This window comes from Ascaphus truei, chromosome 1, assembly GCF_040206685.1.
Source record: "Ascaphus truei isolate aAscTru1 chromosome 1, aAscTru1.hap1, whole genome shotgun sequence".
Lineage (NCBI taxonomy): Eukaryota > Metazoa > Chordata > Amphibia > Anura > Ascaphidae > Ascaphus > Ascaphus truei.
The window spans coordinates 522511605-522528042 of NC_134483.1; the positions used below are offsets into that span (position 1 = coordinate 522511605).

The 16438-nt window shown below is 39.2% G+C and overlaps 1 protein-coding gene across 3 annotated transcripts in view; it reads right to left on the minus strand.

Moving 5' to 3' along the window:
* The window catches only part of EIF2AK3 (eukaryotic translation initiation factor 2 alpha kinase 3), a 51773-nt gene that overhangs the window by 15765 nt on the left and 19570 nt on the right, over nucleotides 1-16438 (minus strand). For 2 of the 3 annotated variants that reach the window (XM_075571974.1, XM_075571991.1), the window contains 4 exons: nucleotides 16048-16210; nucleotides 11934-12074; nucleotides 10672-10794; nucleotides 6850-6960 (listed from right to left, as the gene is read on the minus strand). In XM_075571974.1, coding sequence (XP_075428089.1) covers nucleotides 6850-6960; nucleotides 10672-10794; nucleotides 11934-12074; nucleotides 16048-16210 — 538 coding nt within the window. The remainder of the gene's footprint in view (nucleotides 1-6849; nucleotides 6961-10671; nucleotides 10795-11933; nucleotides 12075-16047; nucleotides 16211-16438) is intronic. The other variant, XM_075571983.1, reaches the window with a different exon arrangement.

Below are 16438 nucleotides of genomic sequence, written 5' to 3' on the forward strand. Positions count from 1 at the left end.
GGAGTGAGAGGGTTACATGGAATAAGTGGACTGATCACCCACTTTATTCACTATGTATACTCATGCAAGGAAAAAATACTAGTTTAAATTGTTGGTCAACATCATGGGGGTGGTTCCATGTTGCAAGAAAGCGTAGCACAAAGGAAAGGGGCAAGAAGTCCGTTGTAACCGCAGAACTAGAACGGCTTTTCACAGCAGAAAATGCCCCATTTCAAATTGCTACGCAAAATGCAGAACTAATACTCGTGAAAGAACAGCAGATTTAAGACATTTCAGGAAAAAAGGTAAATTAAAAAAAAAAAAAAAATTATAATTGGGATCCAAAACAGAGATTTCAGACTTGCACAAATAAATAGATTTAAAAATGACAGCCTTCCAATTGGCTGTTGAACAAAATCAGGTAAGAACCAACGAGGTTGGAAGGGCAGCTTTAGCATAAGCATTTTCTTTGCCAGGGGAACGGTTTGAAAAGCGCAGGCAAAGGGTGCAATTACAAAACATTTATAGAGAAAACCTCCCAGTGACATGTCAACCTATCAGCAGCTACCCCACCAAGTCCTTCACGTGAGGGATTCATTAAGACCAGCAATCGAACAAGGGAGAGGGGAAAAAAAAAAACTCATATAGTGCATTTTATTGCCTAACAAATAAACACATGACCCCTCAACGTGCACTGGAGCCGTGAGGGGGGGGGGGGGCATGGGCCAGAGGGGAGAGGAGACGGGGGGGTGGGGGTGCATTAAACTAAGTTTGCACACCCCTGGCTCTAGGCTATAATTACCTAAATATTAGGTAAATACTATTTAAGTGTACATTATTGGTTTTTAAATTGTTTAATCATGTGAGCAGACCTGGCATGGGTTTTGTAAAATGACAAAGGGGAAATGTATGACATATTATGATTCATCATTTATAGGACAAAGTAATATGCGTACATATACTCTACCCACAAGTTTAAAGTGTCACAATTAAATGTTCTAGTTTTGTAATTAAGTTACGGAGAAAAAAAAACAATAATCCCAATTTTAGATTGTTTTATTTTATTATTCATTGTTCAAGTTTGTAATCACATTTAATTGGTTAATATATATTGTGACCTTGGATATCTTATAAACGTAAGACCAATGACTTGATATAAACCACGTGGTATTCCATCATGAGCGCATTAATATAATAAGTTGTCTGCAAACAATTAAACGTCTCAATTATCAACGTGGTATTCGTGCACGTAAAGTAAATTATTTGGGGTTTGATCAGAGAATGTTATTATGTGATGGCCTTTTCATTTGCTTTCCTTTAGAGATTGTCTTAAATCATATTCTAGGAAACAAAGTTTGAACGTTTTTTCCTTTAGTTTTTGTCTTGTCTCACGGATGTTTAAAGCTGCAGTTCAGACAATATCCTGCATGTGTGTTTTTTTTTAATAAATCAGTTCTGTAGTAAGAAAAAAATACTTTTAGCATTTTCTGTTTTAAAAAAAAAAAAAACAACTTTGAAAGACCAATTTTCTTGTATTCTATTTTAACAAGCATGCTTGTTCCTATAGCAACGATTTACATTCCCCATATTTAAAGATGTCGCCAAACTTTGCCGATCAATAGACGGAGAACGAATTGACCGGCAGCTATGCAGTTCTTTAGGTAATTAGAGATTGCCCACATGAAACTATTGAAGTAAAAAAAAAAAAAAAAAATTTCAATTAAAAAAAAAAGACTGAACTGCAGCTTTAAAATGTCATTGTTTAAAAAACTGAACGCTGCAGCAACTGGATTTTAACCTCATCCTTTTCTACCACCACCTCCCCCTCTTATGATTTTAACAAGAGTTTATGCTACTTGTAGGTTAATATTCAATTTAAGGAAAGAAGTTAAGAAATAATCCTTTTGTTGAGGAGTGAAATGTAGCTTTAACAACATTAAATTATTTAAGATTTAACTAAACAATTGGTTTATTTTCTTCCCTTTAAAATTAAATGCATAGGTTTAAATGTCGGAGTTTAAACAAACATACTACAGGCATACCCCACATTAACGTACGCAATGGGTCCAGAGCATGTATGTAAAGCGAAAATGTACTTAAAGTGAAGGACTGCCTTTTTTCCACTTATCAATGCTCCGGTACAGGTAGGAAGCAGGTATGGCTGTTCAGGACGTGCCGACAGGCGCATGCGCGAGCTGCCGTTTTCCAATTGGGTGAGGGGAATCAGCAAGTCACTACTACGGCGTTCTGTAGGGCAGAATAAGTATCCGTACTCGCGAAGCGAGCATACGGACACAGGGGTATGGTGCTATTGAAAATATGTCCTTACTCGCGAGTGTACTTAAAGTGAGTGTCCTTAAACCGGGGTATGCCTGTACAGACAATTTGATAAAGTGGCTAATAGTAGGAATTAGTGGTAAGTAGATGCTTACTAAGTTTTAAATGTATTTTATAGACAAACACCTGAATAAATAGGCAAAACCCTAGTGATAATGGGTGTATTTTCAAATGGGTTGGGTCAATTACTTGGAGAACGGATGATGCAAAACTAACGTGTCAGATTACAGCATGTACCTTTTAAAAAAAAAAAAAAAAAAGATAGAAAAAAGGGGATCAAGTGAGGATTAAAATGTAAAATTGAGATTCAATTATGCGGAATTAATTTTTAGCGAGATTTCCAGTAAAATTGAGAAAACAAGTCGTACGTGCAACATGTAGAACATATTTAACTGTCAAAAATGGATACTGTATATATATATATATATATATATATATATATATATATATATAGATCCGTCGACTCTGATGGGGAGGTGTGGCCGTGACATCACCAGGTTGGTTAACCCTCATTGGCTGGACCTCTCACGGGACTTGGCAGTCACGCAAAAAAATTTTTTATCTCTTCAAAATCCTGCTGCGCCGTCACGCGTCCAGGCGAGCACTATGGCCGGCCTGATAGAGGTACTGCATATTGTTCGCATCGCACGCACTATGGCCGCAGCCTAAGGTTGATGAGATAGAGATCACACCCGTCAGGATGTTGATAATTTGAGTGGAGTGGTTTACTCTGAAGTTTGTACCAAAGGATGCTGTGTATTAATTAGGGCAGGGGAGCTCAATCTTTTTCCCCTGCGCCCCCCTGCCGGCTGTCCTCTCCATGCGCCCCCTCCCTTCCACCTCCTTAACAAGGTTCCCGACGGCTGGGTGTGATGACATCAAGTTGTCATAGCAACGCGACATCACGACCCTGCGGCGCCATTTGCCATGGCGACGCGTCTCCGGCTGAACCACGGCAAGGTTTACAGAGGCCTTCTCCGCTTCCCCTGCACTTCAGTTAAAGCTGCAGTTGTGTCTTTTTTTTTTAATTTATTTTTTTACTTCAATAGTTTCATGTGGGCAATCTCTAATTACCTAAAGAACTGTATAGCTGCCAGTCAATTAGTTCTCCATGTATTGATAGGTCGAAATTTGGTGACATAATTAGTGAAGGGATCTGTTTATATTCTGTTTGTCTGTCAGTGGAAGCTCATGAATATTCATGAGCACTCCTGCACTGACATGTGCTAGAGGGAGGGCAGGGCTGACAAAGGGGTGTGCCAGGGCTTGTGCCAGGACATGAAGGGGCAGTGCCTTAGCAAATGGCTGTTAAAATAGAATACAAGAAAATTGGTCTTTGTTTTTTTAAAAACAGAAAATGCTAAAAGTATTTTTTCTTACTACAGAACTGATTTATTAAAAAAAACACACATGCAGGATAATGACTGAACTGCAGCTTTAAGTGCCTTCGGGAAGCGCACCGCTGGATTGGGGTCTACCCCAATTGTTCAAAGTAAACTAAAACATTTGAACATTTAAGAAAAATAGAAGCACATGCGAGAAAAAAAAAAAAAATCAAAAATGGAGGCTCTTTTGGATGGTTATTTTATATCATTAATGTGGGAGTCTAATGGATTCTAGTTCTGGGAACAGGAAAAAAAAAACATTAAAACTAAAAATTAACTATATACTGTACAGAAGTATGAATGTGATGTGAACACAGTGGTGTAAAATGACGCAGGATGTGTTTACTGCAACTACTTAAAGATAAACAAGGCCAATTGCCTGAGAATTGGAAGATGCGTTGGTATTTTTCCTGGAGGATTTGAGCAGCAATGATTCGTTGTCCTCTCCATCCTGATTGGAATCCAGAGTTTATTAAGGAAATAAGAGAACTATAGAAAACATTTCTATCCTGGGTGTCACTTGCCGTATGAATAGGTTAATTATATTTGTTTACGGTTCTGGAATATCTTCAGAAGAATCAGCGGTTATTTTATGGAAAATGATAGATGTGACAGTGGGGGGAAATATGGCTGCTCTTAATACAGGTCAAGCCTGCCATCACCCCTACCTGTCAATAATACAGTGTATTATGTTAGGTCATACATAGCAATGCATGTGTATTGTATACCTGGTTCCAGCACCTCAGAGACCAGGGGTTAATGTGGTTGCAAACCTGTCTGTGACCTTTCCCTGTAGCAGTTTGTATGTTGCTCTTTTTAATGATGCGTTTCTATCCACCAATTAGGGCCTTGGCATAGAGACAGCACCTGGCCCTGAATGTTGCAATATTATGTTTTAAGTGTATAAAAAGGGAGGAAGACCCCTAGTTAGCTCAGGTTCTGGTGGTGATTGCCAGTTATAGATACAGAGTGCTGGTGCTGGTCCCAGCCCTGAAAACCAGCCCCTGTAGGCACTGTGCAAGGAAGATAACAGGGGAAATCCATGCAAGGAGATCCCTGCAACAAGGACTACAGGGTATTCACAGTTTTCCCCAGTTCTGAGTGTGTGTTGTCTGTTTATAAATCAGTTGTGGATACTTTTTTCCAATAAATTAATTTTATATACTCATGTTTCGTTCTGGCGATATTGATCCCTGGTATTAGTCCTGGTCTCCCGTGATAATAGATCATTTACTATTTTAGTTCTTGGTAATCAACATGAACAAGGATATTTCCTGGTGTATACCTATATACAGATGATTTTTGTTTTAAAAATAACCTAATATAATCTAAAATCATCTTTCAGCCAATCTGAAGAAACAAAAAATTTACAACCTAGGCCTTAAACATGTGAGACATTATAATGCCGTTATGCACCATCACATTTCCAGGATTTCCTTCCTTAGATGAACCGTATTAAATTGATGAATATATAGAGCATTTCAGTAATTGAAATGTTTTGGAAGTCTAAATCACGGTAATCAATAATCCCCATGATGGCGATATATTAACTCCGTGTTTTATCTTAGCGTTCATTTTCACTGTAATGTGTATTAGCGCAACAACAATGGTAACATTTAAGGGACAGCCATCTAGGATCCCACACTGAGCAAGCCATAGGTCTGAAGAGGCTTTGCCTTTACAATTCTACTAAAAAGGCTTTAAAAACCTTGTTGCAAGGGATAATCTAAGCAAAATGACCAAACCTGTGGATGCTCCGATTAGGGATGTGCAATTTTATCCACGATGATGGGAGACCACTCCAAACCCTCATATGAAAATAATCAAAGAATGAACTTCTGAAGCCCCCTCTCAGAACAAGTATCATATCACATTCATGGAAAGTCTCGTCATGTTTGATACAAAAACAGTGGAATGATTAATTTTTTGTTAAATATATTTTTGTTACAATTTCCTAATTAAAGCAACCATTGCTTTTTTTTGATGTTCCTGTAGTTTCTCTTGACTTTCCAAAAGACCAAGAGAAACATATGCTACAGGATTCTTCCCGTTATTTTTTTTAAACTTCCCTAACTAGACAATGCAAAGTCATGTTACAGAATTCTCAACTTGTGTATTATTTTATTAGTGAAAATAGTCAGATGGAGAAATCCCTGGCCCCCTTCTCTGTGTTAGAGTAAGTGCATCAAAATAAGATCGATAATCACAGGTCCAGAGGAATATATCAGTAGGGGTCACTCTTGAAGGATGTTCATAAGAAATTAATGGAAATCAATTTCATGGTCAGCAGTAATAGCTACACGAGTTTGTCTGTTGACACGAATAAATATTGCCGATATCACAAACCATCGAGCTCATTGGCTGGGACTATTCTGGTGGTGTGGTGTCGGGGAAAATATAATTACCATAACTTGCCGTCTGTTGAGGTATACATGCAAGTAAGGAAGTTGGTACACAGTAAGCTTTTATTAGCTGAATAATCGCTCATTGAACCATCTTATCAAATATTTTGTACCTAGTTATTTCAGATCAGATTATACAATACCTTATGCACTTCTGATGAACCCTGCAAGGTTTGAAAACTTTTATTGGATCACATCATTGATACATTACAAGGAATGATGATACTACCTACTCATTCTCCCTCCTTTGTTCTTGTACTGCAGGGAGTACAAGATTAATGTTAGTTCCAAAGAAGACAGTGTGTAATACAGTTTGTAGACAATCCATTTCTAGAACCTGTATTTGACTGCTACTTGTTTCCACACACAGAAAGGACTATTTTGTTGCAGGTAATCTTGGACTTTAAGTTATGCTGCAGAAAAATCGTTCCAGAAATGAAGATAAACAACTAAAGGGTCAAAGTTTTTTTTTTAAATCCCAATTCAGATTAGATAGAACACAAAAACAATTCTGAATTTATTGAACAAATAAGAGTGGATATAAAAGGGGATTACAGCAATATATAAAAACGGTAATGGTTTAGCTTTTTGGGATACACCTGTAATTTATTTCCATGTGGTACTGCATAAATTCCATGTCAGAAGTTGGGGTAGGCAGGAATACACAATGACCCGGTGCTCAGAACTTTAGTAACAATGAGTGAAAGTGTTGGTATGAAGGGATGTCACAGAGTACAAACTTGTACCATTAGTTAGTGCTGGAGTATGGTGGACAGGATGTCCAGCTGAGCTGACAGATGCTACAATGGGTCTTGGAGTTCTTTGCTGATAGAGTCTTGGGGTTCCTCCAAGTTTTGCTAGAAACAAGGTATACATTTCAATGGATATTCATGAAGCCCTTTTGCTGCTAAAAAAAGGATGAAGGGCACCTCAACCAACAGGACCAGAATAAGCTGCATATAAAAACAAATCATGTAGCCCCATAAAACAAAGTAGAAGAATGGTGTCTCTGGAGCCCATCCAGGATGAGAGATATATATATATATATATAATTATTATTATTAAGAAAATGTTTTACCAGGAAGTAATACATTGAGAGTTACCTCTCGTTTTCAAATATGTCCTGGGCATAGATTATAATTATTATACCAAACTACTTAGATTGAATATATTTTAATATCTCTTGTACTCATCCTTTTATGATCTACATTATGTGACTAAATCTAACCTTTAACCCCACTGTCAGAATGGTACTTTTAATATACCCCCTCCCCAAATAGCTTGCAACCTAGGTCTGGAGCATGAAAGCACATGGTAAAATGGCCTTTTAAGTATAAAGCCCAGCACATAAACCAGGTGGGCATATACCAAATCTGTGATATTTTATTCCATTGTAGTTCCAGAATCATGCAACCATTAACCAAGGAAACTCACTTCATGCCATAACACTGCACCTGAAAAATCATTCACTACATGCAAGAGTCAGGATTAGGAGACAAAACATGGCATGCCAATTTAGTGGGGGTTAGTCTTCCACTTGCAAAGGACACTCTATTGCCTTGCAGAACACAAATGAGTTACCTCATGAATAGTCAGCCATACCAAACAGCTGAGAACTGACTCCCATCCCCACAGCACCTAAATATGGCGTTTCATCCTCTCCCACGTAACCATTACAAGATGTGTGCGCGAAGAACCTACAAAAGCCCTACAGGATTTAAAAGTGCCAACATGTTGCATAACCAAAACAGAATACCATCATACTTTTTATGCAAGGATAACCAACACACCTGTAATGGCAGAAAAATGTTTTTTTTAGGCTGCTGAATACTATACGCCGCAAACATCATTTCAGGCCTCCAACAGTTGCAACTTGTCCATTTTCAGGTTAGGCATATCCACTCTTAAATATAAACCTAGGACTTTTAGTATGTCACACAAAAATTGTTTTCTAGTCCTGCGACTTGTACAGCCACATTCAAAATGGAATGGCGTCTATTTCTATCAGTGTTGTACAGATGTAGCACATACACCGGTATTACTGCAGCGCGAGGGAAATAATTGGTACGGTGCACATGCTCCTTACTGTACGAGTCATGTTAATGTCTCCTTAAGTTGTGTTTAAGCGGGCTAAATCTGCAACAAGTGATGTCATTTATAAAAAAAGAAGATGCCATACATTATTTTGCTTTTTCTTTACATAAAATCGTTTAGATCTAGGTTATAGGGTCCAAAGGATTTCTCTTTATGGGGACTAATGATTTCCCTCTTGGTATATATTATTAATGTTGTACTGTGGCATAGAATGTCCAAAAGTAAATTTTAATACTTTGCAATGTTTAATTATGGCAATGGAATATTTGGAGACATTAATTTTCTTTAATTCAGTCCAGTGTATTGGTAACAGTGTTTACATGTTTGTATATTTAAATAGATTAGATTGTTTCAGCTTAAAAAAAAATTGCTCGATTTTCATTTCACAGGTTGCTCAATTAAACAATTCAAAGAAAATTGTAACCGGGCATCAAAATTGGACCTATATTTTACCAAAGGATTCTTTCTTAAGAGTGAGGAAAAGGAGAATTAGTTTTACCGATTTACAATAATTCAATTTCTTTTGGTCCCTCCATGCCAGGGGGGAAAAGTCAGGTAATAGGAAGACCGCATAACAGGGGGGAGAAATACATTTCCTATGGGAGTCGTCTAAGGAGGTCGCCAGAGCACACAAGCGGAGTAGACAGGTGGAATAGTCTGGCTCACTTGCAGGGAGCAGGCCAATATTTACTTACAGAAAATTACCAATTAGCCTGAACAGGCGAGTCATTAAACAGAAGGCAGTCCCACCCAAGGTCTAATTTTAATTTTTGGTGACACTCACCTACTTCTGAAGTTTACATACCGTCATACAGCAATCATACAAATCCTGTTTATATTTAGCAGCACAAGTACTCTCCACAGAAGATATGACAGATCATGGTAAGCATATCCTGCCTTTTGGAACCATAGGCAGCACCAGTGCGGCCCGTTTCCAGAACTGTGACCTCTACCCTCCGGACTAGAGTAGCAAACGATCAAAGCAAAATCTTCAGACTGCAGCGAGATCTTGTTCAGCTAAACAGGAAGGCATTGCTTGCAATCGAATACCAAATGCAGGTAGCATACTGTCAGTACAATGGCTAGGACCATGGGTAAGTCCACACCTGCTTGTCTCCCACTTGCCAACCAAGCGTATTGTGGCATTTGGGAACTTCAGGCAAAATCTTCCGTAGCCCAGGAATAAGAAAGCCTGACCTCCCTATACGAAGATGTTACAGAAAAATTTATGGAGGAGAGAACCTACCCCCTTGACCAGTTGAACAGAAATAACTGGGGGGGCTTAATCTCCTTTCATTTGTACTGTCATAGGAAGTATATAAAGTGTTTCAAACCAAAGATCTGAGCCAGGTGAAATGCTCAGCAGTTACTGTACACTACTTCAGAAGCTCTTCTACGGCTTCTTCACAAGAAACTTGGCTCTGAATTTTGGTACAGTGGAGTCCTAATTCAGACCAAGAAATGTATGGTGTTACACTGAGAACTAAAATGTAACATTGTGCACTCCTTTCATAGTTTTGGGGGGTTTTTTGGCGTCCAATGCCTTGCGATCCTCTCGAGGGGCCCCCTGATTGGTCCTGCAGGATAGTGTAACTTTTGGTGAATGGGCACTTCAGATTGTGCAGCAAATTATTCTTTATAATATGATAGCCGACGTTACTGCTGCTCGCAAGCGGGCTCTCTAAAAGCTTGCAATAGCGAAGCTACTGCCTTGAGAGGCTGCCAAAAGTCAGCTACGGCATAATAAAGAATCATTCCGATGTGCCCATTCTCTTCTACAGTTTTTGCATGGATGGAGAATAGACTGTTGCAGTTACTGGAACAAACTGTGGCACATCCCCATTAAGGAAGATGCAAAGATGTAGCATGACTCCCTTGCAGTCCTCTGTGCTACAGTAGATGCCGCTGTTCCCCAATGCCAAGTCAAACACTAAAATGTCCATAATGCTTAAATACTTCAGACTAAATAAGTTAAGACATAATTCATCGATTTTGCATAAATCCCCCCCCCTCCCATGAAAAATAGCAACACCTGCCAACAAGCATTCAAGCTGCATAGATCCTTGAAAAGGGAACCAATACCTGCCCTTATCTCAGAAATGGCTTGGTGCAGTCAATGTCTGCAGGAATTATTAGTCTCTTCAGTGCTACACTGAAGCCCATCATACCTCCAAGGTCACATAAGATCAATCCAAGTGTTTAAAAAACAGCAAACACTTTAAACAGGTTTATAAAAATAAAATAAAAAACACAGAATATCAACATTCACTAGCCATAATCACATACTTTGGAGACAAATACAAAAAGTATGGCAATTTTGTGTTACTTGAAGCATGCCAATTAAAATTATACCAAACACAGTTCTGTAAACAGAAAGTCATATTGAAATGCATTATATTTCCAAACTGGGGGGGGGAGAAATGTATGCTTTCCAAAGCGCACACAATACAGAAAAACATACAATTGACACTTACCATATGGATACTGCAAAACGGAAAGTGCCCCGTTGCTGTATTCTTCATGGGAAAACTTGTCATTACTAAGACATTTATCAAATTCATCCGATCCAACCAACACAGGAGTCCTTGATGGAGAGTCTAAGAATAAAGGCGATTGAATAAGTTGTACTGTTTAGAAAACTGTTAAGAGTACATATATCTTTTAAACACTGCTACTAATTGATCTGTTGTGATTGACAATTTATTCCACCCTAACCCCAAAGGTAAGTGGAGTTGACCCATTTTGCACACTTTGAAATGGGAAACAAACACAAATACACTTTCAAGAGTGCCATGTTTGTAAAACACCTGTTTAGAACCGCTCCATACATGCCCAGCATTCAATAAAGGATTTACTGTAATTGCATGAAAATTAGAGCCATGTCAAACAAGGTTATTCGGTTCCAGCCCTATAAACGAAAATGTTCCCAGATAAGTAATTTCTTTAATCAACATAGCACGCCAAAATGAGACACTATAACAAGTAGTCCCATTATAAAAAGGTTGCTTCTTTTTCTATTTTTTCTTTTTTTTAAAGGAGAACCGCATTAATCGATGCAAAGAATTCAATACACTGTATTTTGTGGAAAAAAAAGGTTAATGAGAGTGTCTGTCCCATACTGCAGACATTTGCAGACTGGCGAAAGTACAGGTGCGCCGACGAGTATTCTAAAACTTGCCTTGGAAAATCTGGGGCTATCACCAAACAAGACCCAGGTACATGCTGGGTACATGCTGCAAGATTTCAGTGACATTCCTGCAGAGACTAATGGCCCACCGGATTATCACAGCAGGGGTCCCTGAGAGTCCCATTCAGTTTCAATGGGACTGCCAGGGACCCCCGCTGTGTTAATCCGATGGGCCTTTAGTCTCTCTGCAGAAATGTCACTGAAACGTTGCAGCATGTACCCTGCATGTACCTGGGTCTTGTTGGTGATTGCCCCAGATTTGTTTTAGAGTACTCGTCGGCGCTACAGTAGGTCCTCTGTTTTTACAGATGACTGTTGTGAAATGACAGACTATTGGGAGCCCTGAAACTTTTGTGTACCAGTTTCATTTACAAAAAGGATTGTATATCTTATAACTACGGAGGACTCAATATGATTAGAAACAAATGACTGATTTAACAAAAAGCCTGCGGTTTCTCATTGCATTGTGATTTTATCACCACAAAAAAAGCTTCCGAAGACATTTATGTCCAGGATGAAGTGTAAATGAAGTAATAAAACGGTTCTTACGGATTAAAGGCTTCCATTTGATTCTGGGTAAAGAAATAATGGAATTGTCATTCCTCCTGGTATCTAAAGCGTTGGGATTTACTGGGAACTTCTCCGAATTTCGGACAGATGACTGCAGGTAAAGTTGCCCTCTGTACATTCCTAGGAGGAAAACAAATGCAGAAGATGAAGTTTTATCATTTACTTTTGAAGGAGAGAACAATGTATTAAAGAGCAAAAAGCACTCATGCTTGACAGGTGTTGTCCCATAAAGAATAGACTGAACAAATTACAATGGCATTTTTAAAAACTCACATCGAGGTAACGATGCAACACAGAAAAAAAATAAAAAATAAAAAACAAAAACACTCAGTGGTGCAAGTACTTACATTAATATTTCGAAGTGCAGTTTGGCAATGTTTTGAAAAACTAGCTGGACTATGTTCACTTTGGGTGTTACGATGCCTAGCCATTTACAGATTTAACAATACCTGCCTTTATGTTTACACAGTCATCGCTTACCAAGTTCTAAATTAAGAAACTTGACTCAACTATGCACATGTAAGCAATGTTGTGTTTTAAAGGGAAAGAGAACTGGTACTTCAGTAGCCAGAGACGCAAACTGCCAACTTTTTAGATTGAAAAACGCAGAGCATCATATTACCCTCATTTCAGTTATGATCCACAAGTTGTTATTAAAAGTGAGCAAATACGGCACTGAATATATCTGCGCAGTTTAGGTTTTTTTTTTTTTTAGTCCTCCCACAAGGTTGATTGGCCAGGTGCATTTTATGGCTTTTTGCCGATAATTTATTCAGCAATGAAGGACACAGCGCATTATCAGGGTAACGAAATAATGCGAGTTATACCGCCGATGTTAAACTTAGTCATGAAAAAGGCGTTAGAGGCCGGGAACCGTGACGCAGGACAGTTACTTGGAGTTGACAAAAGAACTGTTAGAATTGGGAGAAAGAACACAGAACCGCCACGGACTCCCAGCCTTGCAGATACTAGCAGGACACCTCTTTAGATGGATGACTGTTCAACAAGAAGCTGGTCTCCCAATCGCCGCTGTGAAGATTCAGGTCAAGGCTCAGATAATGGCCTGAGAAATGGGGCTGCAAAGTTTAAGGCGAGGCCACGTGGTGCCATCATTTCATGCGCCACAAAAATGTAAGGGCGTGCAAAGGACAACCGTCTGTCAAAGTCTTCCCGCCGACTGGGAAAAGGCTGAGGCTTTTCTGAAAGATAATTTATTGACTATCGTCCCAGTCAAATTATACACATGGACGAGGTGCCGCTCAGTTCTGACCGTCCTCCAAGCCGTACTGTTGATGCTTGTGGGAATAGCACTATTTCCTGGTCATGAAAAATCAAACATTAATGCTGTTTTAGACTTGCGCTGCAGGTGGAGAAAAGTTGGATCCACCAAGTTTTAAAAAGGAAAATTTTACCAAAAGGAAGAGTTTCCCAAAGGGGTTAAAATCAAAGTAAACTAAAAGGGCTGGATGAACGCGCGTATTATGACAAGGTGGTTGGACACTGTGTGGTGCACATGCAAAAGGAGTGTTTTGTTTTTTCAGCCCAAGAGGTCTCTTAATAATGGACTCTGAAAGCCCACGTTCAAAATAAAGTCAAAAGCGCTTGCAAAAGTGTTTCTGCTGAATTATCGATCATTCCAGGAGGCCTTAAGAAAAAATTACGACTGTTAGACGGAGTATAAAATCCTGCAAGGCAAAGGTGAGAAACCTTTGGGAAATATGGATGACGGAAGGACTTCACATGTACACAGACTAGAAAAATGCACGAGCAGCACTTTCCTATGTGACATGTTGGGTGAAGGAAGCCTTAGAAGACAGCAGCACTAACGATTAGAAAGGCCTTCGGAACAGGGGGAATTCCTGAGGCAGCTGATTCAGAAGATATTAGCAACGATGGCAGCCGAACAGAAAATCAAGACCATTATCTCTCAATATTTACAAATGTTTTGCTCGGACAGACTATTCAGAGTTTGACAGTTATTAACAAAAGTAGAATATCTGAAGACTAAAAGGTATGCATTTATTTTCGGTTGCACAGCAGTTTTATTTTTTTCAATAAAACAAAGCTTTCAGTTAGCTGCTGATTGACTAAATTCAAGATCAATCCGAATGAAAAACAGGAAAAGTTATCCTAGCTGCAGGAACTGCAATTGCAGAATCCCATCAGTAAAACTGCATCTTGCATCGGTCTGTCCTGTGTATCTAAAATTTTAATTGCTGATAACTGCGAGAGAAACAGCATTTGAAGATGCGTTTTCTGAATGAGGGGAGGGAGAGACAGAATCTGTCCATTCATGAGCAGAGAGCTTTTGGGTACCAGTAAGTAAGTTTGTGGGATGTCAGCTGAGCCGGCAGAATTACATTACAGAGGATTCTCGGTACACAGGACAGACAGATGCGAGATGCAATTGCAATTCCAGCAGCTAAGACAACTCTTCCAGTCATTGTTGCCCCTCATTTATACAGTGAAAGAGCAGAGTGTCACTTCGAGACGAACGAATGTAAGCCACAAATCTAATTGCTCAGAATGTCACCAATTTTATGCCCCCCTCGCTCAAATTTTAATAGGATTTCCCAATTTTACCAGTGTAGAAGATAAATTCAGACTCTTGCGCAGTACAGAGGTGGATTATTGTTTCATTTCTATTTAGCTCAGCTTGCAATACATATGCCAATTTCTGTAGCAAACAACAGTTAAGTGACGGAGCGCAGTACTGTACACACCCCATTTTGAGCCATTGTGAGAATATGCATGCAATACCTCCTTGCCTCGGTTATAAAGTAGATGTTTAGGATAAAAATTTCACTATCCATTTTATTCAGACTCAGGTTCGACTCTTGTACGCTTGATAGCTACGCAATCTGTAATAAAAGTCTTCTGATCGACTGTTACCCTAAAGTATGAGTGGGGTTTTATTTCTTCCACAGAATCACTTGCATTTGGAAAAGTCACAAATCAGAATTTCACCCCTCGTTATACGTTTTTTTTATTTTTTATTATTCCATAGTCCTGCGGATTATATAGTGCCCCATATTATGACAGAAATGACTATAATAGCACTAAGTGCAGCTTTTTTGTTTCATGCTAAAAGATATATCAGCTGCGGCGAAACAAGCCATTGTGCATTTTCTTTATCTTTAACACACTGGCATGGTACACACAGAGGCTTCGAAAAAGTAATGTCACATTTGACTCCTCCCTCACCGATCATTTTGTCCTCTAACAATACACAGATACACCCTTTCCTGTCGCTTTACTGCCAAAAAAACAAACAAATAAAAAAAACCTTTTAACCCAGACCCTTATTCTCTCCCATCTTGACTATTGTAATCTTCTACTTTCCAGCATTCTTAAATACTGCTGGCTGCTAGAATCACTACTCCTGGGGTGGGGCAACTGCAATCCTCAAGGGCTAACAAAAAGTCAGGTTTAAATGATATCCCTGCTTCAGCACAGGTGGCTCAATGACAGCCACCTGTGCTGAAGCAAGGATGGCCTTCAAAATTGATTAATTTGTGGGCCCATAAGGACTGGAGTTGCCCACCTCTACACTTTACTCTCTCCGCGTCTCTCCTGGCTGCTTATTAAATCCCATGTCACTTACAAAACGCTCTTTTAAAAGCTATACACTCTTCTGCCCCTCCTTACATCTCGGCTTTAATTTCTCGCTATACACCATCACGACTCTTGCGTTCTGCTCAAGGAGGACTTCTGTCTACCTTTTTGTATCTAAAGTCCTCTCCCACCTTAAACCTTTCTTACTCGCTGCCCCACACCTCTGGAATGCCCTTAATATACGACTACCACTCTCTCTCCACCTTCAGGACCTTTCTTAAAAACACACCAGGCTGATACTATACATCTAAGATGCCACTGACCTGGACCCCTTGCAGACGCACTTACCAAAACACCCCAAGTTCTCCCCACTTTCACTTAGATTGTAAGCTTTTCGGGGAAGGGATTCCTTTTGCTATTTTATGGATGACACACTTATTCCCATTATGTTGCTTGTATTACTGCGTATAATATTAAATATTATATAACAACAACAACAACTACTATACACACACACACACACGTCATAAAAACATACCCAAATAGAAGCTGGATTCTGTGGCTCCTCTAGCAGCTTCCACAATATCTTCTTCATCTTCTAGAACTTCATCGTGAGATGTGTAGCTGGTGTCATCAAAGAGACTGATGGGAATTACTTTTCCATTTCTAACTAACCAGGCTGAAGCAATTGGCGTACAGAACTAGAAGAGTGGGAAAACCAAGCAAATGGCTTTTTCAAATTCTGACAGATGAAGCATATTAAAGCAACCCCTGAAAACATGCTACCAAGTGGCCACATACAATAAACATTGACAGAATGTCTTAATTCCATCAGTATAAAACAGAAAGACAATCTGAAACTAAAAATGTTCTCCCCCATTACCAGAAATGGTACACCGGTCAAGCAGAAGTCAAACAAGTACTTATTT